This window comes from Chanodichthys erythropterus, chromosome 19, assembly GCF_024489055.1.
Source record: "Chanodichthys erythropterus isolate Z2021 chromosome 19, ASM2448905v1, whole genome shotgun sequence".
Classification (NCBI taxonomy): Eukaryota; Metazoa; Chordata; class Actinopteri; order Cypriniformes; family Xenocyprididae; genus Chanodichthys; species Chanodichthys erythropterus.
The window spans coordinates 30,210,756-30,237,440 of NC_090239.1; the positions used below are offsets into that span (position 1 = coordinate 30,210,756).

At 35.8% G+C, this 26,685-nt stretch overlaps 3 protein-coding genes across 4 annotated transcripts; 1 reads left to right on the top strand and 2 right to left on the bottom strand.

Moving 5' to 3' along the window:
- Window positions 1-4,181: 4,181 nt before the first annotated feature.
- crym (crystallin, mu) lies at window positions 4,182-11,535 on the bottom strand. The gene is made up of 8 exons (XM_067369033.1): window positions 10,824-11,535; window positions 10,586-10,736; window positions 9,407-9,469; window positions 9,225-9,326; window positions 8,962-9,145; window positions 5,734-5,855; window positions 5,506-5,590; window positions 4,182-4,794 (listed from the first exon to the last, which is right to left on the bottom strand). Exons 1-8 carry the CDS (start codon window positions 10,988-10,990, stop codon window positions 4,730-4,732), a joined length of 939 nt encoding a protein of 312 aa, XP_067225134.1. The 5' UTR covers window positions 10,991-11,535; the 3' UTR covers window positions 4,182-4,729.
- Window positions 11,536-12,015: 480 nt separating this feature from the next.
- snu13b (SNU13 homolog, small nuclear ribonucleoprotein b (U4/U6.U5)) lies at window positions 12,016-14,935 on the bottom strand. Its single transcript, XM_067369035.1, has 3 exons — window positions 14,729-14,935; window positions 14,429-14,549; window positions 12,016-12,382 (listed from the first exon to the last, which is right to left on the bottom strand). Exons 1-3 carry the CDS (start codon window positions 14,729-14,731, stop codon window positions 12,120-12,122), a joined length of 387 nt encoding a protein of 128 aa, XP_067225136.1. The 5' UTR covers window positions 14,732-14,935; the 3' UTR covers window positions 12,016-12,119.
- A 238-nt stretch (window positions 14,936-15,173) lies between these two features.
- Window positions 15,174-26,685, top strand: uqcrc2b (ubiquinol-cytochrome c reductase core protein 2b). Of its 2 annotated transcripts, none has more exons than XM_067369052.1 (14): window positions 15,174-15,303; window positions 17,019-17,105; window positions 18,625-18,774; window positions 18,866-18,930; window positions 19,216-19,272; window positions 19,360-19,484; window positions 20,284-20,381; window positions 21,437-21,494; window positions 21,648-21,743; window positions 22,228-22,427; window positions 22,512-22,592; window positions 24,710-24,786; window positions 24,910-25,063; window positions 26,021-26,685. In XM_067369052.1, the coding sequence occupies exons 1-14, from the start codon at window positions 15,271-15,273 to the stop codon at window positions 26,102-26,104; spliced, it is 1,365 nt and encodes a 454-aa protein (XP_067225153.1). In that variant the 5' UTR covers window positions 15,174-15,270; the 3' UTR covers window positions 26,105-26,685. The 2 variants fall into 2 exon arrangements, with proteins under 2 accessions (XP_067225153.1, XP_067225152.1); XM_067369051.1 differs by lacking the exon at window positions 17,019-17,105 and adding an exon at window positions 17,140-17,241 and having other exon boundaries at window positions 15,256-15,303.

Here is a 26,685-nt window from a genome sequence, read left to right on the forward strand (position 1 = left end):
TGAGTGTATTTCATGCACTCAGTAAAACTCCTAAACTCTTAAAACAAGAGGAGTACACACTCCACCACAATACTCTGAGAGAGGCCTTACCTAGGACCTACTCTTAGCAGAGACGGGGCGTGGCCAGTGGCGGTGATGGGCCATACAAAACCAACACAGAACTGTGCCAACATGTAATCTGAAAGGAGGCCTTAATGGGGCCTACAACTTCAACAACACATGGCGCCAGCTAGTGGTTATAAAGGGGATAAAGCTCAAAGGGCTCTAAACCCAACAAACAGTTGTGGGAAACTATCTCAACACAACCTGAGCTAAGTCTGCACATTCCAACAGGAAATGTACAGGAATTTACACAGTTACAGGGGATGAATGAAATGCTATCATGGTCTAAGGGAGGGCTACAAATGGCCTACTACCTCAAACTGACACGAGCATAGACCTCTGGCAGTGCTAAACTAAGTGAGCAAAACTCATGACCAACAACACTTGTGAACAAGCTGCTAAACTAGAAGGAGGCTTAATCCATTAGAGCCAAATAAGAGGAAATAAAGCAAAACTCAACATGCAAACAATGTGAGTTGGCTGATTAAGGCCAACACTAGTCATAACTATTAACTGATGTGACGAGTGCTAACTCAAACTTATTCTAGCTAACACCAGAGGAGAACCTACTCTGTACAATGGTGGCTAAGAGGCGGCCATTTTGTGGCCTGCACAAATATCGTTCTAGCCAACCTAACAAACTTTGCCCAAAAAACCCTAACGTTTTCCGACTACATACTCAGGAAAACCAAGCAGGAACACAAGGTCAATATATTTATACACATAAACATAAACCCAGCTTACCTTCCTGCAGCTCGAAGACCAAAGATTCCTCTTTTCCTTTTCTTTCACAAGGAAGGATGGAATCTAGGGTTCTTTGAAGAGTAAAAGAGCCTCTTTCACTATCAAGCCCTTTGCAGGCCTTTAGAAAAATATTCATCAAGGGCCCAGCCTTCAGCCTGACTGTTTAAGAAGTGCCTGAGTATGTTAAACGAGTCCAAAACCCAGGAGGCGGAGGAAGAAGGGGCGAGGGCAGGTGTGAAGTCACCCTTGCAAAGAGAGGGAATCGATTACCGACGGTGCTGGCGTCTGTGATCGATCACCTCCCTTATAACCTGCTTCTTCCACCTCGGGTCCCGCCATCTTTGTGACTTGCTCCAAGACAGAGGAGGCGCCCGAGCGGCCATACTGGACCTCTGGTCCTGTCTCTGAGCCTCAGCTAGAGATGGACCAGCCTCCTGGCTGTCTACATGTTCAGAAAAAAAACTATACAGGAAAACCAAGGTTGACATATTTTAAAATATAAAATATATACCCAGCTTACCTTCCTGCGGCTCGAAGACCGAAGATTCCTCATTTTCCACATGAAAGGATAGAATCTAGGGTTAAAAGAGCCTAAAAGAGCCCCTCATTATCAAACCGTAAAAGCGGGCCGTCAAAAAAATAATAGCCATAATATTATTAATCTTGAAATAAAGAAGCCTTGTGCATCATAGAGAATAATATTCTGAGTAATTTACAGTTGGTTTGACAGTTTTAGGCCAAACGGTGTTGTAATTTAATGGATTAATATGGATTTAGTACTGTAAAAAACAAAACAAAACAAAAAAAAAACACTAGATTAAAAATCTGGAAAACAAGCCTTGTGCATCACAAAGAATAATATTCTGAGTAATTTGCAGTTGGTTTGACACTTTTAGGCCATACGTTGTTGTAGTTTATTGGATTTAAATGTGCTTAGTAATGCATATAAAAAAACACCAGATTAATAATCTGGAAAATAAGACGTATAAAAAATACCAGATTATTAATCTGGAAAATAAGTCTTGTGCATCATAGAGAATAATATTCTGAGTAATTTGCAGTTGGTTTGACAGTTTTAGGCCAAACAGTGTTGTAGTTTAATTGATTTAAATGGGTACAGTACTGTATATAAGAAACACCAGATTAATAATCTGAATATAAAATCACCAGATTATTAATCTGGAAAACAAGCCTTGTGCATCATAGAGAATAATATTCTGAGTAATTTGCAGTTGGTTTGACAGTTTTAGGTCAAACGGTGTTGTAGTTTAATGGATATAAATGGGTTTAGTACTGTATATGAGAAATACCAGATTAATAATCTGGAAAATAAGACGTATAAAAAATACCAGATTATTACTCTGGAAAATAAGCCTTGTGCATCATAGAGAATAATATTCTGAGTAATTTACAGTTGGTTTGATACTTTCAGGTCAAATGGTGTTGTGGTTTAATGGATTTACAGTATTGTATACATTAAAAAAAAAAAAAAAAAAAATTATAAAAGTGAAATGCTAATTCCAAAAACAGAGCCTTGTGCAATAAAGGGGATATTTTTCTGAACATTTTGCCATTAGTTTGATATCATAATGTCATATAGTTAAATTGTTTAATTGATTTATAGGGCTAATTATTATATATTTTATTTGGTGAAATTAAGCCTTGTGCAATGCAAAGGACATTTGTTTATGCATATCTGAGTTGGTTTGGGTTGAAAACGTGAAATGTGCTTAGAGTTTAATTGGGTATGAAACCGAATGTCTGACGAATGTCAAACGTTAAACTAACTTTACCGCCGTACTCTACGTAAACTGTTAACTGCGAGTGCCGTCTGCTCTCATGTCCAGTCATTTACGCCGTCATCACCCGGGTGTTGATACAGGTGAGACCTGAACAGCACAAGTTGCTATCTGTGTTTAAACTAACTAATTTAAGAGTTGCTGATTTAATTTAAACCTTCAAGAACAAGACGCGAAAGAGAACTCGCACGCGCTGTGAGAAGATTTGTGTGCGCTCCTCCGAAGCGCGCACACGCTTATTCCAGTCAGCGCGCAAATACTGAGTTCTCTTTCACGTCTTGCGCTTCAGCGTACAAATTCATACAAAAATTATTTAAAAATGCCCGTCCTAGCGAGTATCCTAGCAAACATAGTCGGTTATGTCTTAAGTGAACGTATATTAGTCGAGAAAGACAACGCATGTGGAACAGTATAGGTATGTACTGAATTATGCATGTCTTAAAGGGAGAAAAACTATTCCTGCTGCCTGTATTTAATGTTAAATAAAACAACAAATAACAAAGAAATTACTTACTGCTCTTGACTGAATAGTTTTTGTAACTTCAATAATGATTAATCTTTATTTATTTTATACAGTAAAGATAATTTGCAGTGATATTTTATATTTGATTACTTTATCCATTTTCTGTACGTGAAAACGACTGTTAGATACATGAAAAACCTGAAAAGCACTGTTCCTGGATCTGTTTTTTCGCCCTTCTTTATTCTTTTTCATGTATTATAGAAGTATCGGATCGGGACTCGGTATCGGTAGATACTCAAAATCAAATGACTCGGACTCGGACTCGAGGGCAAAAAAACGTGATCGGGACATCCCTATCATTAATTGAGGTAAAGATGACGTGACCACCATGGCCGACATTAATTCTTTGGTTTTGTTACACAATATCAGCTAAGAACTCCCCAAAAATGTTCCCACTCACATGAGGGAAATGTATTAAAGGTGCAGTGTGTACGTAAGTGTGTAAATTTTAGCAGCATCTAGCCGTGAGGCTGCGAATTGCGCTCACTAAGCACTTTTAGAGAAGCTACGGTGGCCGACACAGACAAAAAGGTTGTTGTCTGAGACAGCAGATAGCCAGGCAAGCAATGAGGTTTCTTCTTACTTCTAACAAAGAACGGTCTGCTTCTAATAAACCGGACGACTACTACTACTACTTCCTGCGTATTCAAAGTAGCGAGGATGCAAGTTGCCTCTAAAAACACCAACGAACATTGAGATGAGACACGCTCAGCAGAGCAGTTTGTCCGTTTAGGGCTGCTGTAGAAACATGCCGCCGCAAAATGGCAACTTGACATGGAGGGTGGACCCCTGGTGTATGTAGATAGAAATGGCTCATTCTAAGGTTATAAATACATAATGGTTCATTATGTAAGGTATTTATACACCACTGCAAACATAGTTATGTATATTATATTGTATTTCTGTCAATAGACCCTCCTAAATTTTACACAGTACACCTTTAAACCAAACAAATTTAGATGGAGGAGAAGAGATATTAACAAAAAGAGACCTAATCGATTGGTTACTGCATTTATCTTTATTTATTTATCTTAATTAAAATTGCTCACAGAATATATCCTGTGAAAGAGAGCGTTTTCATCTGGATATTGATTACAACTGCTCTTTTTGTAATTGTGAAAGAGAGTCTATTATGCATTTATTTGTGTTTTATTTCATTCAAATGAATGACTTTTCCAAAAGAAAAATATATATTATCGATTTATTTTTGTTATTAGGATCATTTTATATTCATCAAACTAAATGGAGTAACTCAAAACCGAATTTTGCTCATCTTCAAACAGCCTTTAAAGTTTATTTAGAATCTGTAAAGTTTACCAAAAATCGAAAAGCCCAAAGAACTGTATCTTTGCTAAATTACATTTTACACGTTCGTGATGCCCTTTAATTTTTGTTTCTTTTTATTTAAATTAATGTTGTTTCAATTTATATTTACAAAATGTGAAAATGTGTGAAATTTGTCAAGAAATTTCTGTTGAATTCTGTAGTTTTGAAAGTAAAAAGAAAAAAGGTAGATAAGACAATTGTGCAATCAGTGGAGGAAATCGTGCTGGTTGGTTGTTCAGTGTTCGCTGTTCCACTTCTCCAGCACAAGTTTGGCCGAGACAGCATCTTGTATCCCCATGCCTGCATTTAAAAATGCAAAATGTTCAGCTAGTCATCACAAATAGCTTCCTCCAGTTTTCTGACACATGCCAATGACCCTAAACATAAATGTACAACAATTTCCACACAAAAATTTTCCTAAATGCATCTCACTTTATAAATCATCTTAAACTCAAGCGCATGGGTATCGATGTTGTATGTGTAAGTCTCTCTCTCTCTAGGCTATATATATATATGTATATATATAAGCAGTTCACTACAACTAATAAAAATGCATATTGTGATTGTCTATTTATCTTTACATTTATTTATTTTAATTACTGGTATAGATAAGCACAAAAGGTTTGTATGCATTCTCTTCAGTTGGCGTACACATACCATTTTCACATCAATTTTTGCCTTTAAAAATTCTGTAATTCGTTCCTCAATTTTGACGTAGAATGATATTCACTGAATTCAGAATCAAATCCGATCGCATTTGTGTTTTATAGCTGTCATGACAGGCCCAATTTTCTGGCTAAGTAGGGGTTGCTTGAGCTTACATAATAAAAGTTATAAATAGAAATATTTCCTTTTTTGTCTCTTGAGAGGACTGAAATGCAAACATCAAGCTTTTTAAGGCACATTCAGCTACTATGAATTTCTATCAGTGATGAGAATGCTTTTTTTTAAATCTTCAGGACATCTTGAACTTGATTTTTTGATCACAGCTGTGGAAAAACAACAAGTTACCAAGTGACTTGAATATCGTAGTCTTCTCACGCCGAGCAGGAAAAGATCCGTTTATAACTTCTCCGAGCTCTGCGAAAACTTGAGCCTGAGGGAAAAAAATGAGCATTTAAACATTCAGGAATTTGGGCATATCACATGTATTGTAAGGTAATAAGGTAACTCAAAGAAATGTTGGTGAAATCAGTTGTATTTTATTGATCAGACAGTGTTAAAGGAAGTGATGCATACTCCAGACAGAATGATGTCTCCTGACTCTGCTGTAGCCCCCTCTCTGCTGTCCACATACACCACAGCCGCTCTCATCAAGACGTCATCCAGTTCCCTCCAGTCTGGCCGACAAGCACCAATCGCTGTCACAAAACAGCACCACATTATATAAAAACACAATGTAGTGCTATTGTATTACTGCACAGCATTCAGAGTGGCAACTATTAAGTCAGCGAAATTATTCTGGTTATGTAATTTTTTATTTTGAAAAAAATAAATAAAAAATCTGCTTCAATACTAGTTAAAGTCACCATGAAACGTAATTTACAATGGATATTATTTTCCATATTATGAAGTACATATGAGTTTAATGGATTTTTTTTAAAGGTGCCCTAGAATTAAAAATTTAATTTATCTTGGCATAGTTAAATAACAAGAGTTCAGTACATGGAAGTGACATACAGTGAGTCTCAAACTCCATTGTTTCCTCCTCCTTATATAAATCTCATTTGTTCGGAATCATTAATATCAGTCGGGATCATTAATATGTACGCCCCCAATATTTGCATATGCCAGCCCATGTTCAAGGCATTAGACAAGGGCAGAACGTCTGGATCTGTGCACAGCTGAATCAACAGACTAGGTAAGCAAGCAAGAACAATAGCGAAAAATGGCAGATGGAGCAATAATAACTGACATGATCCATGATATCATGATATTTTTAGTGATATTTGTAAATTGTCTTTCTAAATGTTTCATTAGCATGTTGCTAATGTACTGTTAAATGTGGTTAAAGTTACCATCGTTTCTTACTGTATTCACGGAGACAAGAGCCGTCGCTATTTTCATTTTTAAACACTTGCAGTCTGTATAATTCATAAACAACTTAATTCTTTATAAATCTCTCCAACAGTGTGTAATGTTAGCTTTAACCACGGAGCATTATCAAACTCATTCAGAATCAAATGTAAACATCTAAATAAATACCACACTTACACGATTAGACATGCTGCATGACGAACACTTTGTAAAGTTCCATTTTGAGGGTTAAATTAGCTGTGTGAACTTTGTTTATGCTGTTTAAGGCAAGCGCGAGCTCCGGGGGCGGGGAGCGTGAGAATTTAAAGGGGCCGCAGCCTAAATCGGCTCATATTTAATGATGCCCCAAAATAGGCAGTTAAAAAAATTAATACAAAAAAAATCTATGGGGTATTTTGAGCTGAAACTTCACAGACACATTCAGGGGACACCTTAGACTTATATTAAAGGTGTATTAAAGGTATTTAAAGGTGCCGTAGAACATCTTTTTTAAAAGATGTTCTACGGCACCTTTAAATTAAACATGGATGAAAAATAAGATCTATAACATGCAATTAGAAAATATGGTGAATTTTTATTTTATGCCGACTTTAAAGGGGTACTTCACCGCTGGCAAAATGGGCTTTCAATAAAACTTGGCTGCCTATACAGTAGAAAAGTGAAACATTTTTTGAAATCTGTGCTACCTGACTAGACAAAAAGAAAAATAAGGCTGCTGTCTTCCCCCTTTTGTTAAACAGGCAGGAAAACTCCCATAATACCCATAATACACTGGGCATGTTGCCATCCAAGGTCACTCCCACCTGTCTGCTAAGCTTACCAGAGTCAAATACCATCTTGCTATAGTAGGAAATACTTCTAAGCAAACTTTGTCATAATGGTGTCCACTTGTATTGTTCCCAGTTGCAAGAATGAAAAGATTAAAACTTAACTTTTGTGTTGTTGTTTATTTTTATATAATTATAATTATATAGTTAAGTTCACTTGGAGAAAGGAGGAACACACAGTCAAAGAGCCCTCGCCACGGTGGGAAATCTGCGGTATCATCGAATAGGGCTGAGCAGAGTCCACCATGGACGCTCTAGGTGGTGGGATGGAGTGACTGGGGCTGGACCAAAGACTATAGATATAGAAAGACAGTTCACTCTTATTACTTATGAATGGGAGAAACTTCAACAAACAATATGGCGGAAAGCATTCCACCTTCTAAGCAAAAGAGCCAATCTCCGATTGTAAAAGTCATTGCGTTATAGAAGCTGCCCTTAGAAGCTCCGGTTCCCATAAAAACCTGAGACTCGGGCTTGGGACTGCACATGCGCACTGGCGCATCTAGCCTGAAAAATAAGCTTTTTTAACACTATCTGAGCATGAGAAACCACATTTATGGGACAGTTAATGTCAGATTTTGTTGCTGTTTTCTAATATGTAATTTAATTGTGAGTTCGGCAAACAGTTTTTGAGAAGTCAGGATTCCCCCATTCAAGTAGATAAGACTTGGTCTTGGATGCCTGAAATAGCAGCCCGGAGGCGTTGCAAAAATGGCCGCTGAGTGAACAGACTTTCCTTGAAAGGGACTTTGGTAGAACACAGTCTCGAAGATACCTCCTGGCCTGCTAAGGGTGATGGGGTATGTGACGAGAAGCAGGACGGGGCCGAGAGTTTTGGGAACGGAGCGAGGCCAGTGGCGAGAGTAATGCCGCGATGGCTTCTGCTTTACTTTTGCTTTGTTGTTTTGCTCCTTCTTCCCTGAACTGTTCAAGTCGGTGAAGCGAATTTGCCACAATGACCAACAGAAAGCTGCTTGAATTGAAACCCGTCTTGGAAAACCTCTCTCTATGACCCTTGCCACTGTGCTGTAACTCGATGGCGTTACCGATCTTCTTATAGCCTAGGCCATCTTTGTGGAAAGCAACAATTCTAATTCTCAAATCCTCAGAGTGTTGCCATGAGGTGCCATGTTGAACATCCAGTGGACAGTATGAGAGAATTGTACTCAAAGTACCCCATTTTAAATGCTCTAATACAAGATCAACACATTTGTATGGTCCTGTCAAGCAGACAAAATCATGAACATGATGAATAGGACATGTGGCTTTGCATGGTTAAACAACGTACATCAGTTATCACTTAGGGTGTACTCACGTTTGTTGCCAGCTATTTTGACAATAATGGCTGTATGTTAAGTTATTTACAGAGGACAGTAAATCTATACTGCTATACAAGCAGCACATTGACTACTCTAAAATATATCCAAGTTTCATTTCTATAGTATTGTCCCTTGAGAATATATACTAAAATGGTTGCTGAAATGTGAGGGGTGTACTCACTTTTGTGAGATACTGTATATTCACAATATGCCATTGTCTATTGTAGCATACTGCTTAGATAACTCACAAAATATCTCTATTGGAAATCTGTGGGGCAACTGACCTGCTACGTGGGCGCCTGGTTTGATCCACTCGCCAAAGAGTATGGGTTCACTAGCACCTGTGGCAGTGACTATAACATCAGCTCCCATCACGGCCTCCTTCACCGAAGAACAAACTCTGACAGGGCCTTGGAGATCATTAACAAACCGATGAGCCATTTCTCTCCTTCTGCTCCACACACGGACCTGAAGTAAACACAACACTGGATGACACACAAATAGTTTTCAATAACCTGGACATATTTCCCATGTCCAGACTACTTACCTCTTTGAACTTGAAGACCTTTGTAAAGACATCATAATGGCTTCTAGCCTGTTGCCCTGAACCAAGGATGCACAATACCTCTGAAAGAGCTGGCATGAAAAGCTGGAGAGAGAAAATATATTCAGAATAAGAGACTTTATACATTACACCATAAAAAATTTGGGGTCTGTTGAGGAACCTACTTTAGCTGATATGGCTGACACTGCTGCGGTTCGTTTGGCTGTGATGGCCTCCCCATCCATGATCTGACATTAGAGATACAGTTACAGAACTAAAGCATTTAGAGAGCTGAATTATGCTGTTCTAACATTTACTTTCCATTAATATACTCTGAATTTACACAGTTATATCCTTCACAGTAAAATGATCCCTGACAGCAACATAGTGTCATCCCAGATCAGGCCCATATCCGGTCCGCGTGTAATCCACATGTACCAGATGTGGGCCAGATCTGGGCCGCATTATGTTGCTGTCTGGGACTGATCACTAATGGATGGCTGGGAGGATAAATTAAAATAAAAATGCAATTCCGACATACAATGATTTTAATATACCTCTTCTCTGATGAACATGAATTACCTCTATACTGAAATAAATCAATTAACCAATTTATTATTAATCAATAATAAAAATAATTTTTATAAATTTTTATTTTAATGGTTCCAACATTCTGTTATTGAAGGTTACACCACATAACATTCATCAATAAGGCATTTAATAAAAATGCAGTTCATACATTCAGTAATTTTAATATAACATTTTAACTTCTATATTAAAATAAACCAAATAAATAATACATTCTTAAAAATAAAAACTTTGCTAAGTAAAAGAAAAAAAATCTATTACTATTAATATTTGAAAAACTTATTACACCAAACTAATGCCATTAAACATGTAATTACAATAATATAGTGTGTATAAACATGCCATAACAATAATATGTATATATATATATATATATATATATATATATATATATATATATATATGTGTGTGTGTGTGTGTGTGTGTGTGTGTGTGTATATATCTAAAAATAAACACCTTTCAACCAAAAACACTTTTTAATATAATACCTGCAGTATTCTCAGATGTATCCAACACATGAGTAAAAATTACTAATTTTTAATAACATATATAATATCTAACAATACAATATATATAAAATGTAGTATGTTTTTCAAAGCCATACGAAACAAAGATGAATGTGTCTAGGTACATGTTTTATTAAAACACATTTTTTCAATATTATTTTCATTTTCTTTATTGTAGACTCTTATGTGATTGACCCAGATATAAACAGATGTGCATAGGAGATGAAGTCAGAATCTGTTTGCCAAATAAATCATGTTTGTGTGGCTCACCGCTGTGACATGCCCATGCTCGGGATGAAACAGTAACACTGTGGCTTGAGTTGATGGCAAACTGGAGCCCTCTGGACGTTGGTAAAAAGTCACCATCTTAGTGCATAAAATACCCTCAGCGGCCATATATGCAGGCATCACGCCTAAAAACCTGACAAATGCATCAAGAGTTTACTTACTTCTATAGATTTATGTCAGTAAACAATAGCAATATTCTGAAACATGGATTCATTCATACCCACTGTGTTGCTGTATTGGGACCACAGATCTCACAGGCTGAATTATTTCTGCACTGTCCCGTTTAGAAAACTTTCCCATGACAGACTCCAGTCTGGGAATCAGATCATCGTAACTGAGCAAACGTTCCACCTCATGTTTGTTTAATAAAACGGGAGACTCTGCCATTGCTGTTTCACACGTCTGTCTTGCTCAGAAACTTCTCGGTTTGTTTTGGACTTTAGTTCCTCAGTCACGTGGCTCGTTCGAATCCAGCTCGCGTTTTTCATCTTGTATCAACATAAAAATAATAAAAACCTCTTCATACAAAACAAAATCTGAATTGCTACATTAAACTAGTATGCAAAAATCCACATACTAATACCTCCACAGAACACGTGACGTCACAACTTGTTTGTGAATAGCACTTTGTCATTGTCGGACCCTATAGTCCAAAGTTATGTAACGAAAATATAAAAACAATATAGTTTCCTTTTTGTTAACCACATTACTTAATGTACATCGAAATAAAACTGAGTCTTGGTCTTTTTTCCATATAAACCCAATTAAATGCAATGCACAAAAAAGTAAAAATGACAAAACCCTCTGACAATTAACCTAAGATGTTTTACTCGTTATATGAGCAAACGCTGTCTGAAGACAAAACATTTACTTAATGGAAGTAAGATTAAATGCTTCTTAGTTTTGTTTACTTTCATTTTGGGTAACTTTTGAAAGTTATCTAGGATAAAGTATAAAATACAAGATTAAAAATGTACCAAAAAAAAAAATTCTTCAAATCTCAATTCCACTACAGTGAATTCTAGTGTTTAATAAACAATTAAAATGCATTATTCACCTATATATTTGTGTGCATCTTACTATTTATTGTATTTTTATATTCCCTATACTATGGAGAGGGAAAAAAATTGTTAGTGCTATCAATTAAAAAATGAACTAGATTAATCACTTTTTTTTGTGATTAATTTAAATTAAAAACAAGTTTTTATACGTTTTTTTAATTTTCTGTGTCATGTGACAGGACATTGCATAACATCAGAAAAATAGAAGACCATATTCTATTTGAAAAACACCATTGTTTTTTTAAATGTTAGAAGCATTTGATTAATGTTCATACTGCACAAACAACCAAACGTCATTTTGTTTTCACCGAACTTTATTTCGGCTGTCAGAAACTCAACATTGTTTGATTTTAACATACAAAAAAAAAAAAAAAAAAATCCTTAAGGATTGTACAAAGAGATCATCGTTAAAAAAAAAAAAAAAAAGGGAAAACAAAAGTGTAAAAGGTATGAGCTCAAACTAGGAGTCTTTCAATAGCCATCTGCACAGACTGAATCTGAGGTTTCAGCTGCGATCCCTCTTTGATGGTGACTGATGTGGCAATGACAGGTCTTGACACTCCACACGCACGTCCAAGAGCTTGTTTAGAGCGCACAAACACATACGGCACGTTCTTATCCTCACACAGCAGCGGCAGGTGCAGAATGATCTCTAGAGGTTCAGCATCAGCCGCCATGACAATGAACTCCGAAATCCCACGGTTAAGAGTTTTAGTGGCTGTGAAAGACAACGAAAATCAGTGCAGGCAAAAGTAACATTCAAAATACGTAGATAATTATCTGATCTTATATTATATTACTTTATATTTAATAATTTACCCATTTCACTGAAGTGTGTAAATTTTATTTGGTTATTGGAGTTTTTTTTTTCTCCTCTCATTCTGACTTGACACCAAAGAGCTTGAAAGTGCAAGTTTTTTGTATCATTGTATATCAATACACTAACAAAAGACAAGCAAATCACTCATTCAAACTTTGGTTATTAGCAGGAGCTTGATCACTTGTATTTTTGATAATGACAATGATCATTAGACAATGTAAATGCAACAAATGTATTACCTACAATCTACATATAATACATTAAATATAAAGAATCTAAGAAGCATGTTCTTTTGTTAATGTATAGTGCTTGTTTTGTGTTATTTGGTAGAGATTGGCAAATTAGGTCAATTAAAGAGATGGTTCTCACTGCAGAACACAAGATCCAGGGTGTGGGGTTGGATCTAGATCCAACTCCTCCCACTTTACGTTTCCCTTAACCAACCCGACTCCGCCCCCTGGATCTCCAGTGTTTTGCAGTGAGGGTCGCTAGAGGCCTATTCAAAAAGGTGTAGCTACTTGACAAAATAGTGTAAAATGGTAAAACATTTTTCGCAAAAAAACAAAAAAAAAAACAACAAGAAAATTAGATTTAAACAATAAGACTAAATGTGATGAGCTATATAACAATAATTAGTTTTCTGTCTATAAACAACCAAACAGTTGTTCCCTTGTCTATTAAAACATGTAAATATTAAAGCGTCTTTGGTGTTCATAGTTTCTACAAAACCGGAAACCGAGGGTAACGCGGGTTTGACGCAACTGACAGGCGACTCCTCACACGTCCCAGAGCCTTGGTTAAGGCTACGTCTACACTAATCCGGATATATATTTGAAAACGGAGTTTGTCTAAAAACGCTCTGCGTCCACACTATCATTTTCAAACGCTTTCCAAAAGTTGCTCATCCAGACTGAAACGTATGAAAACGCTTACACCCCCCTACTGCGCATGAGTAAAGCTTCGACCTGCATCATTCCCGCTAGGCGTTTATTTACTTTCCGGCTCTTTGAAACTTTGAGGCAATGTCGAGGAAAGGCACTGAGTTTTTTAAATGGACTGACAGTGTGGTGGAGTTGTTGCTGCGAGTAACACAGGAGTATAACGTAGCCAAAGCAAGCGAGAATGTAGACTGGGAGACGTGTCTTGGCTGAATTGGTCATATGACTGAATCACATGACTAAAAATGCGTCATCGTATTCAAAAGCCTCCGCTTTCACAGTCCACACTACGACGCGAAGACTGCATTTTCAAATTTATCCGCTTTGGAGAGCGCTTTCCAAAAGCTATGTTTTCGTTGACTTAAAACCCCGTCTCAGTGTGGACCGAAGAGAAACAGAGAGAAAAATATACGTTTTCAAACTAAAACGTATTAGTGTGGACATGGCCTAAAATTGCAATTTTCTCAACTGAACAAAATATATAACACTGGCCTAGTGGTTTTTGGATATTTTACTGATTTCTACAAATATCTTACATATTGCACCTTTAAATATTACCCTTTTGGTATTTTAAACACTTAAGTATTAAAATGTATTAATCTACATTATAAAACTGACCCGAGATCAGTTAAAAAAATTAGACACTCGTCCCAGACCAACGCCATCCACCGGCGCGCCATCGGAAGTTTTTTTTTCTCTCTCTTTTTTTTTTTTTTTTTTCAATTTATTTATTTGAATAACATGCATATAAACAAATAAAATTTGGAAATATTCAAGGTTCAAAACAGCACGAGGTAATTAAGGATAATTTGCTGAAATAGCGCCGTTTGGCGAGTTTCATACAAGCTTCGGAAGTACTGATTCGAGAAAAAAAAAAATCGCTTCGAAGCTTCATGAAGAGTTTCAAAAGCGTCCATCACCAGCAGACAATAATGCAAGATTATTTCATCATGGATATTGTTAAAGGTCCTAATGGAGAAACATTCATCATGTGGAGGAACTTTACCTTCATTGGCCCCTTTTCTCAGCTGTTTATAGTTGGAAGCCTGCTGCACCAGGTCCAGAATGGTTTTGGAGAGCGTGGAGTCTGCCAGAGGATAGGCTTTAGGATTCACTTCAGCTTCAGTCTGTGTAAAGATGGACAGACAAGAGCAAAGAGTTATTAGCAAGACACCCGACTACATTAAGTTAACAGCGACTAAAAAACATAACGCAAAATATAAGATTCGGTGTATGAACACTTTTAAACAGTGATTGTAGTGACCCAACATGAGAAATAGTAAGAAGCCCCACACGTGATACTCACCATCGTGTTTGTTGTGTTTAACCGATGTTTAACGTAAATACACACGGGTCCTCTCGGCAATAGCTTCACGGAGGACAGTACTATTTAACTAAACAGAAAAAGTCGAGAATTTAGCAAATAAACAAAAGAAATCGCTATAATGACTAACGCAGCTATAAGATCTTCACTAGAACCGCGACTCGCAACACGTGTTTGTGATAGACACACTGCGCATGCGCACAATTCAAACTACTTCCTGTAGTTATTATTTTTTTTTTACATTTTATGTTAAAGTCATGGCTTATATAATATTAAACATCAAAATAATATTTAAAAAATTATTATAATAAAATATTTTAAAAGCGCTAAGACTTTTCTATTTTCAGATATGTACTGCGTACGCTATGCAAACGGAAGTAGTCACTACTCCGAGTCGCCGTGTGGCAGTATGCACTTGCGCTTTATTTTGGTTTCGACGTAAAGAAGCAGAGAGTGAAGGATTTTGGGTAGGACATCTTTAGGTCAGCCATATTGCTGTGGTCTATCTGAAGGAGAGAGAGAAGATGAGGGGGATCCGGGGAATAAGCCAGTTACCGGTGAGACATTGATTAACGGGGTTAACGATGACTATCAGAGGTTCTGCTGCATAGTTTTGGGTCTTGTTTTGTGCAGGCGGTCCAGATAAAACAGACGCTGGCCTTGGTTCTCAAGATGAGAGATAACGATACAGTTGTCAGTTTTTCTCTCAACATGTCAATTTATTAACAAATTGGTTTAAATTCATTTATGTAGAGCAGCGGCTTTCAGTCTTTTCAATGCAACAGAACCACGTCCTAAAAGCCTTATATCTAGTTGTTTGTATTAAAGACCAAAGATGATTTTTATACTCACTATAGTACTGTACTGTTCAATGTATGGCTTTTTAGTCTATCTATCTATCTATCTATCTATCTATCTATCTATCTATCTATCTATCTATCTATCTATCTATCTATCTATCTATCTATCTATCTATCTATCTATCTATCTATCATTTATATTTCCATAGGCCCTTATACACTGATTTCCAGTGTGATGACAGCACTTTCAGGTCAGCAGTACTACAGCAGGAAGAATAACAGAATAAAAATTTAGTTAGAGAAAGGTTTACTTATCTTAATTGTCATGCAATTCATTAAACCTTGTTGCCCCTAATAAATAAATATATCAATAATAAATATAATAAATATATTATACACACACACACACACACACACACACACACACACACTACCAGTCAAAAGTTTGGAAACATTACTATTTTTAATGTTTTTGAACAAAGTCTCTTATTCTTATTAAGGCTGCATTTATTTCATAATAAATACAGAAAAACAATAATATTGTGAAATATTATTACAATTTAAAATTATGGTTTTCTGTTTTAATATACTTTAAAATATAATTTATTTCTGTGATGCAAAGCTGAATTTTCAGCATCATTACTCCAGTGTCACGTGATCCTTCAGAAATCATTGTAATACGCTGATTTATTATCAATGTTGGAAATCTAACAAAAATAGAAATCTTTTGTAACAATATACACTACTGTGTGTATATTTCTTTCTTTTTTTTGTTGAAAGAAATTAATACTTTTATTCAGCACGGATGTGTTAAATAGTTAAAAAGTGATAGTAAAGATTTATATTGCTAGAAAAGATTTATATTTTGAATAAATGCTGTCTTTTTAACCTTTTATTCATCAGTGAATCCTGAAAAAAGTATCACAGGTTCCAAAAAAATATTAAGCAACACAACTGTTTTCAACATTGATAATAATTGAGTATCAAATCATCATATTAGAATGATTTCTGAAGGATCATGTGACACTGAAGACTGGAGTAATGATGCTGAAAGTTCAGCTTTGCATCACAGAAATAAATTATATTTTAAAGTATATTAAAATTGAAAACCATAATTTCAAATTGTAATAATATATTTCACAATATTATTGTTTTTTCAGTTTTTATCATGAAATAAATGCAGCCTTAATGAGCATGACTTCGTTTTTATAGGGTGATAAGAGGTAGGAGTAGCAACATTGTGATGATAATTTAACTTCTTACCTCTATTAGATGAGACCATTACTTTATACAGCCTAGAATGTTTAATTGCATATTTCTGGTGTCATTATGACTTGGCCTGTAGCACTCTTATTTACCCGTTATGAAACCTGGGTTTAGTAGCCATCCCGTGCCTCGCACTTCCCCTCTTTATTCTACTCTTTTTGCACACATTCTTTCTTCAGAGGCGTGATGTCTTTTCTGATTTTCAGAGGAGGCTTTATGCCGCCCAGGCTGCCCGTAAGGTGGAGGTTGCGGCAGCCGCGGAGCCACTAAAGTTTCTGCCGCAGGAAGTGCAGGTCAGTGGATGATGATATGTCTCTCTTTCCACAGAGACGCTTCTATGCGGCCACTCAAAGGGACCAGCCCTTGACTGTGCCTCTGTCGGGGGTCAAGGTCTCGGCAGGTGCCCCTCACACGTACCAGGATGTTCATGTATGTGTGGGTGCTGGGAAGGGTTTCTGCTCTGACTACGAATTAGAATTTGAATTAAATTTGCCGTGCCCATGGTGAATTGAAATTTGCACTGCAATCCCAGAAAGATGTTCATTAGACCAATGCAAGTTTTGTGATTAAACTAATTATGCTTATTTATTCCCTGAAACGTACAATACAACTTTTTTTAAACCGAGCAGATATGTTCCAAAGAAATTTTATTTTTTTTTGGTCATATTGTATTCAGGTAGCTTTATAAAAATAAATATTGACATCAATATTTTAACATATTGATTGCATAATATATTGAGCTATATAAGTGCACTAATATTAAACATTAGATAATTTCATAGTCCATAAATTCAGTGAATGTTTTTCTGTAAATGAGGATTAAGTATTAATTTACATTTTAATTAATTGATTAATTATTAATTGAATTAATATTATAAAATATATGTGAATTATATCTCTATAAACAGCATTTACAGTGTTATTTGATGATTATTAATATTTTTTTTTCTAGATTCCTATGTTGTGTGTTTGATTGCGTTTATGGTTTATTTAAACCTGAGAAATTAAATTATTCATTATTCCACATTCCTTATAAAAAAAATCCAAATTGCATGGATGCTTTTTTAAGTATTATTGTTATTTGTGTGTTTATAGTGGAATATTGAATTAAATTGGAAAATTCCACTGAACTAGTGATATAAACTGAACATTTCATCAATTTTCTTAGCCATATTTATCCTCATAGTGCAAAACATACTGTGATATGATTGCAATTTAATAAGAAGTAGAGCCCTGCAATTGATATATTGATATTATGTGACTATTTTTACACAATAGTTACATTTTAATGAACTCATATATACAACCAAAATATAAAATGAACATTTAAACTCCTTGAGAATGGCAAATTCTGTATCCCAGTTGGAACATCAATAAAAAAACACACACCAGTTGTTTTAATAATATATATAAATAAAAGCAGCTTATCATTAGCTTTTGCAATGAGATGAATAATGACAACAATCAAGAAAGTCTTTCCATCACCTGTGCTTTAAATCTAGTATCCCCATTTGGACACAACAAAATGAGGTCCTCCAATTGTTGAAAATATACATGTATACATGAAAATAAAAAAGAGTTTACAAAAATAATGTTGTTAAAACTTAGTGACAGTTTAACATCTTTTTTATAAGTCAAACAAAATAGTGTGACATCAATCAACGAAATCAGTACACTTCTACAACTTAGCTGAATCAGTTTGTTGAGTTAACGTGTTATTGTTTAGCCTAACTTGAAAATGCCAAAACAATGATGTGAGTAAGTAATTGGTACAAATTGGTGTAAATGCACTCATTCTTTTCCCCATTCCAGGTGACAAAGTTGCCCAGTGGGCTAGTGATTGCTTCCTTGGAAAACTATTCTCCTGCTTCTCGGATTGGTGTGCTCGTCAGGGCCGGAAGCCGATATGAGGCAATTGACAACCTCGGTGTTACACACATGCTTCGTTTGGCTGCCTCTCTGGTATACATCAATCATGACTCTGTTTGACAGCTGTACTGCTAGTGTACAGTGACTCTTGTTAGCATTCACTTCTCTATACTGCTGATTCCAGACAACCAAGGGAGCATCTGCCTTCAGGATCTGCCGCGGTGTTGAGGCTGTAGGGGGAAGCTTAAGGTCAGTTCAACAATGTCACAGAACACCGTCTTCTGAACTTCTTTTATGTATAAAATATGTGGCATAATATAGTGGTTCTCAACTGGTTTCGCTTCAGGATCCAGGTTTAACTTCTGTTTTTTGCCCTTATGCTGTTTTAAGACCATATCAGTCCACCCACTTTTGGTTTGCAAGCCAGCATTTGAGAACAACTGGCATAATATATATGGTGCATTATGCACAAAGCATATCTGTTATGGTATATTTTGTGAGTAAATGTATATAATATTTTTTTTTTATGTGCAGTGTGTCAAGCTCAAGGGAAAACATGGTGTACACCGTAGACTGCCTGAGAGATCATATGTGAGTTGTACACATGATTAGTTTGTCTGATAATGTGTAAAGATTAGTGTTTCACTGGAAACATGTTTTCTGTGTGTCCTCTCACAGTGACACTGTAATGGAGTATCTGATCAATGTGACCACTGCACCGGAGTTTCGTCATTGGGAAGTGTCAGACCTCACTGCCAGGGTGAAAGTGGATAAGGAACTTGCCAAGCAGACTCCACAGATTGGTATGAAGTCTTTAACCCTCTGATGGTAACTTTAGACCTTATGAATTTTTTTAATTGTTTACTTAATTTGAATGTGCAAAACTTGGTGACTTTTGTGGCACTTGCTATATGAACACATTTGATGACTTAGAAAAAAGGCCTTAAAAATAGTTAAACTTGAATGGGAAAAATGAAAAATAACAAGCAATTTTTCGGGGGGTACAACCTACAAATCAACCAAGATGGAAGTAGTTTGTAGTTTTTGATAAATCTAAATGTGTATCCAAATGCAAAACTTAATAAAAGTAAGTAATTATGTCTGATATATATATATATATATATATATATATATATATATATATATATATATATATATATATATATATATATATATATATATATATATATATATATATATATATATATCTGTATTAATTAACAATAATATGAAATATTTTTAATATTGTACAATAATATTTCTAATTTTTTAAAATTATTTTTTAATAGAAATTAATGGTGCATAAATTTGAGGTGAATGTAGTCTAGTCAATAAAATAAAATCTCTAAAAATAACAACAACAAAAAAACATATATATATATATATATTTTTTTTTTTATTATTTTTTTTTATTATTTTTATATATATATATATATATATATATATATATATATATATATATATATATATATATATATAATATAATTTTTTAATTTTTTTTAAATTTAATTTAATTTTATTTTTTTTGGTACAAAAGTCGCGGCAGTTGTAATGTTTCTACTTCCTGTTTCTATTTTACATTTCTATTTGTTTGTGCCTCAGGTCTCATTGAGAATTTGCATGCTGCAGCTTATAAGAATGCCCTGTCCAATTCCTTGTACTGTCCAGACTACATGGTTGGCCAAATCACCACAGAACAGGTAAAACAACATTTTGGGGGGAATTAATTAATACATTACATTACATAACATTCTTTATTAATGCACCAAGTTAGGACGTTGCTTAAAGTGTTAGTTCACCCTAAAATGAAATTTCTGTCATTAATTACTCACCCTTGTGTTGTTCCACAACTGTAAGATCTTCTTTCATCTTTGGAACACAAATCAAGATATTTTTGATGAAATCTGAGAGGTTTTTTTAATGCCCCATAGAAAGTAACGTAATTAACCTCATTCAAGGTCCAGAAAGGTATTAAAGACATTGTTAAAATAGTCAACGTAGGGCTGGGCGATATATCGTATGCGATTGTCACGCGCATTTCGTCAGTAAAGCCGGTTCCCTGATTACCACTAAATGGCCATCACCTGCTTTCAAATGGAGCGCCATTGAATATACAGAGCCGTAGTTCACTGACAAGCTACGCAATATCACGTTCATTATCGAACGCGATTCATCTGCGATAATGAACGCGATATTGCGTAGCTTGTCAGTGTTGACGCAGTGAACGCAGTTCAGAGCTTCCATGTTTACGTCCAAATGCCGGATCAGTATTGGCCAGCTCCTGCGTCAGCATCACACGCATGCGTCTTGGTGCTCACGTGAACAGCGTCAGCCAATAATGAGCTGGTGTTCAGATGTAAATTTTCGTCACTTCATAACATTATGGTTGAACCACTGTAGTCACGTTGACTATTTTAACAATGCCTTTAGTACTTTTCTGGACCGGAATGACAGTAATTACATTGCTTTCTATGCAGGATTAAAAAAAAACATGGATTTCATCAAAAATATCTTAATTTCATGAACAAAGGTCTTATGGGTTTGGAACAACATGAGGGTGAGTAATAAATGACAGAAATGTAATTTTTGGGTAAACTAACCCTTTAAGAACAGTAAACAACATGTAAATAACAATCCTGCAACTGCACAAATATATCTACCATGGTATTTAATAGTACAGCAAATAATTGTATTATGCATTGCAAATAAAAGTTCAATTTTGCTGTGTTCTGTATTTTTATGTCCTTTTACACAGATGCACAGCTTTGTTCAGAACAACTTCACAAGTGCAAGAATGGCCCTTGTTGGTCTTGGTATGTTATTAAATTATATTTTTACAGAAAAACATTTAATTGGACCCAAAAAAGGCAATGAAATCAGTTATTTGTACTGTATAGGTTACCACTTTTTACAGTGTTTGTAAATGATGTGGTACATTAAGATTGCTTGTATATGTTATTGTGTAGGTGTGGATCATACCATACTTAAGCAGGTTGGCGAGCAGTTCCTGAACATCCGCAGTGGAACAGGCACTGTTGGATCCAAAGCCGTGTACCGTGGAGGTAGAGAACATTATTACTCCTAAAACAGTAATGCATGTTAAAATACATTATACAAAACACATTACATTTGTTAGGCATTAAGTTACATAATGTAAAGAGCTTGTCTATGACTTTTGTAGAACCTAGTGGGCAGTCTCACTGTCTGCTGCCTACACACACGCTACATCCTGACTGATTTTAATCACTCTAATGGACAGCAAGCAATACTTAAAGGGATAGCTCACCCAAAAATGAAAAGTCTTTTCACCACGCTTCAAAATGCTCATAAAGAGATTGTAAAAGAAATGCATATGAAATGCATATTTTTATATGGTAATCCTAGTGTTCTGAAGTGACACGTTCGCTCAGTAGTCCAATATTTAGTTTGCTTTCAGGTCATGTGTGTGCTAGCAAAATGCTTTTACACTTTATAGGCTTTCACAGTCACAATTTGCTTAACCTTTATATTTAATGCATTCTAAAAATCTCTGGCCCTGTTATCCAGGTGAGCTGAGGCATCAGACCAGAGGAGGACTGGTTCATGCGGTGGTGACGAGCGAAGGTGCAAGTGCAACATCAGCTGATGCCACCGCATTCAGCATACTGCAGCATGTGCTCGGAGCAGGACCACGTGTTAAGAGAGGCTCCAACACTACAAGCAAACTGAGTCAGGCCATCTCAAAGGTCACAGCTCAGCCCTTTGATGTGAGTATCACTTTATGAGACCTTCAGCTCAAAAAAGCCTTTTATGAAGGACTCTTTAACTGTGTCTGTCTTGCTTTGTTGCAGGCCTCTGCCTTCAATGCCAACTACACTGACTCTGGTCTGTTTGGAGTGTACACCATCTGTCAGGCTAATGCTGCCAAAGACGTACGTGTGATTTACATTATGCTCTGTTTTAACATGAATTTATTTTATGTGTAGTGCTAGCCAAGGCTATGGGCTTGATCTCCAAGAAACATCTCAATTATGATTGACTTAATTATGATGAAATAAATCATAAATAAGCAAATGTTCAAGAAACAAGGAATTAATATTATCTTAATTTTGGAAACAATATTGCCAGTTACTGTTTATGTTCTATTGGAAATAGTTCCAAACAAATTTAAAGCAGAATTAATCATTGTGTGTTTCTGAACAACACATAGAAAATGGTGTTTGATTCATGAATGAATCAGTGTTTCTGAACGAATGAGTCAGTGACTCGCTCTTAAAGGGTTAGTTCACCCAAAAATGAAAATTCTGTCATTTATTATTCACCCTCATACCGTTCCACACCTGTAAGACCTTTGTTAATCTTCGGAACGCAAATTAAGATATTTTTGTTGAAATCTGATGGCTCCGTGAGGCCTGCATAGCCAGCAATGACATTTCCTCTCTCAAGATCCATAAATGTACTAAAAACATATTTAAATCAGTTCATGTGTGTACAGTAGTTCAATATTAATATTATAAAGCGACGAGAATATTTTTGGCGCTCCAAAAAAACAAAATAACGACTTATATAGTGATGGCCGATTTCCAAACACTGCTTCATGAAGATTCAGACCATAATGAATCAGCATGTCGAATCAGCGGTTCGGAGCACCAAAGTCACGTGATTTCAGCAGTTTGGCGGTTTGACGCAATCTGAATCATGATTTGATACACTAATTCATAACGTTTCGAAGCTTCCTGAAGCAGTGTTTTGAAATCGGCCATCACTATATAAGTCGTTATTTGTGGCGCACCAAACATATTCTTGTCGCTTTATAATATTAATATTGAACCACTGTACTCAAATGAACTGATTTAAATATGTTTTTAGTACATTAATGGATCTTGAGAGAGGAAATGTCATTGCTCCCTATAGAGGCCTCACTGAGCCATCAGATTTCAACAAAAATATCTTAATTTGTGTTTCGAAGATGAACGAAGGTCTTATGGGTGTGGAACGACATGAGGGTGAGTAATAAATTACATTAATTTCATTTTTGGGTGAACTAACCCTTTAAAGCCACTCATTTATTTTTCTACCTGAATTAATTAGTGTTTTTGCAGGAATCAGTTAAAAAAAATATCTGTCTATCTTTCTGTTTATTTGTGTCTGTCTGTCTGATACAATTTTATTTCACTGAAACCATAGATTGTTATTTTTACACAAATACAAATGTGAAACTTTAGTAAAATAGCCAGTGATTGTAATGTACATGCAGCATTTTAGGGGCTTTCACACCGGAGGAACCTTTTTATAGTTCTTAGAACTAATAGCAGAAGTACTCACTTTTTGGAACTGGGAACAGTTTTAGTTCTAGGAACGCCTGTTGGGGAACTAAATTAGCTCCTACCTCAGAGTAGGGTCTAACCCAGCACAATAGGAAATACCTGTGATCTAAGCGTACACTGATTGGATGAACGCACGTGAAACACCAGCACCCGCTTTTTTTTCTTTCTTTTTTTTATGTGTACACACACGAACATTAATAACTCTACAAACATGGAAAAACGTGACAGATGGACCGCTCAACCTTTACGCTAAGGAGAAAATCCAACGCGAGGGGACCAAGCGAAGCATGAAACGTGTATTTCTAAGCAATCGACAACACTGCAAACGCTAATACTTTTTCATATCCTGTTTTCTTTATTTGTATAACAGTTCTATCTAATAAAGTATAAGACGGGACTGTTAAACAGATCACGCACTAATTAAGATGGAGAATGGGAGCGCTGTGTTATCAGTATGTATGTATGATGTAAAAATAAAAGTCACAACAACAAGCGCAGCTTACGTCACTTCAGAGTTCCTATTGGCGGTGTGAATGCAACCAGGAAAAAGGTCCGAGGGGAAAAATTTTTTCTTGGGGAACCACCCTGGTGGCTAGTTCCATAACTAAGTTTCTTTAACTACCTGGTGCAAAAGCCCCTTTTGTTGAAAAAAAAAAAAACCTTGTGGTGTTACCCATGTGACTAAATGTTATTTATATAAAATGTTATTTTTTTCTGTTCAGGTAATCAAAGCAGCAGTTGGTCAAGTGAATGACATTGCTCAAGGAAACCTTGCAGCGGCTGACCTCAGCAGAGCTAAGTGAGTTTTCATCATCTGGGTAGCTTGAGTGCAGTACATTTTAGAACTAGAGTGCAGTACACTTATTGTACACAATTCATGTATTTGTTTTCACGTAATTATTAATGTATTTGTTCTGAGTAGGAATCAGTTGACAGCCGAGTACCTAATGTCTATTGAGAGTTCCGAGGGCTTAATGGAAGCTATTGGATCACAAGCGCTGGCAGAGGGTACCTACCATTCCCCTGAGGCTGTGACCCAGAAAATTGATGCTGTGTCTTCAGCTGATGTTGTCAACGTAAGCAAATGTGGTCTCTTATCCCAGTGCCAAGGCTCTAGGATGGTAACACAAGAATATCATATCAATAGGTTCAATCCTGGGTAAAGACAACCTCTCACCATTGTGCTGTACAAAATGTTTAATATTTTTTGGTCACTACATAATTTCACTACATAATATCCATTGGTGTTATTTATAGTTGGCTTAATAAAGGCCCAGGTATACTTAATTTTCCACATTCCGCTGCGTCTCGCATCATTTCCACACAGCTTTCAAAGTATACTCATTTGCAGAAGCTCAGATAGACAATTTGGACACGTGCAGTACAATTTTTTCCTTTTTTTTTTATTCTACCAGACATCAGAGGGCAGCAATCAGTCTTGTCATTTACAGGACTCGCTCAGAAGGATAGAAGAAGAAAAGTAGCGGAGCCGCTATACGATATGCGTGTAAAGATTACAACAAGAACCAACACAAAAATTATAGAGAAGCTTTGTTTACTGTTATGTATCTTTTCTTTCTGTACTCTTCTTTGACTACTGCACAGTACGTCACAACTGTGCATATTGCTACCTAGTGACCTCTTCTGTCTCAACATTCACCTTGCTTATCCGCTGCTGTACGCACACACAAAAAATTAAGCCCAAAGTATATTTCGGACGTGTGTATCCGTGTATCCGATGTAATTTTCATCATCGGGATAGTCCGCATTGCATGTGCAAGTGACTTGAGCACCTTTGAGAACAGCAGTCCAGTAGTGGACAGTGCGCGGGCCTTTGACAGAACACGGACGGCCGAAGTATAGTTAGGTTTTAAGGCTATTTTAAAAATATATTCTAAAAAATAGTAATAATCCATAAGTGGGTGTCCAACATGTTGACTGGTCATGTATCTTTTGCTAATAATAGTGTATTTAAGGCTTTATCATTTGGATTGGAATTTTGTATAACAAAATTGGTCTCATTTGTTTTTCAGGTGGCAAAGAAGTTCATGTCTGGCAAAAAGACTATGGCCTCCAGTGGACAGTTGGTCAACACACCTTTTGTTGATGAAATCTGATGGGCAATCAGTACTCACACATTTTATCCTTCAACAGTGTCTAATTCTTCATTTCACAAAAATGAAATGAGATCATGTTCATGATATCTTTATTGTTCCTGTAAAAAAAAAAAAAAGGGTTATCAACAGTTGGTCTTGATACTTGTAGAGTAGAACTCAGCACTTGTCCATTTCAAAATGTATAGATATAAATTAATAAAGTATCTACCAACACCAACAAACATTTATGAAAGAAGTTGTGATTTTGATCCTCTTACCACTTACACCTTGAGATCTTTATAACATCAAAGGATCAGGCTATTAAAATATGACCTTTTTGAAATCTGAATATAAAAGAATTGTGGTAATTGACCTGTGGAGTATTACTGGGTTGTTTTTGCAATAAACATGGTTCAAACCATCATGAAACCTTGGAAGTGTAAAAAAAAAAAAAAAAAAGGAAGGTTAAATTAACCAAAGGTAAAGTAAAAACAAACAAAAGCCCATATTTAACAATATATTTAATAAAATGTTTCTAAATAAAATAAATGTTTCTCCTGCAAATAAAAAATCAAATAATAATAAAATATTACATTCTTTAA

Excerpts from the sequence above, each read along its gene's own strand:
- crym (XM_067369033.1), bottom strand. The coding sequence starts at position 10,990 with ATGGCAGAGTCTCCCGTTTTATTAAACAAACATGAGGTGGAACGTTTG. Across the intron at positions 10,737-10,823 it reads CCAATACAGCAACACAGTGG|GTTTTTAGGCGTGATGCCTG; the intron begins GTATGAATGAAT and ends TGCATTTGTCAG. Across the intron at positions 5,591-5,733 it reads GAGACATCATTCTGTCTGGA|GCTCAAGTTTTCGCAGAGCT; the intron begins GTATGCATCACT and ends TTTTTCCCTCAG.
- snu13b (XM_067369035.1), bottom strand. Across the intron at positions 12,383-14,428 it reads GAGAAAAGGGGCCAATGAAG|CCACTAAAACTCTTAACCGT; the intron begins GTAAAGTTCCTC and ends TGTCTTTCACAG.
- uqcrc2b (XM_067369051.1), top strand. The coding sequence starts at position 15,271 with ATGAGGGGGATCCGGGGAATAAGCCAGTTACCG. Across the intron at positions 18,931-19,215 it reads GCTGTAGGGGGAAGCTTAAG|TGTGTCAAGCTCAAGGGAAA; the intron begins GTCAGTTCAACA and ends TTTTATGTGCAG. Across the intron at positions 19,485-20,283 it reads CAAGCAGACTCCACAGATTG|GTCTCATTGAGAATTTGCAT; the intron begins GTATGAAGTCTT and ends TTTGTGCCTCAG.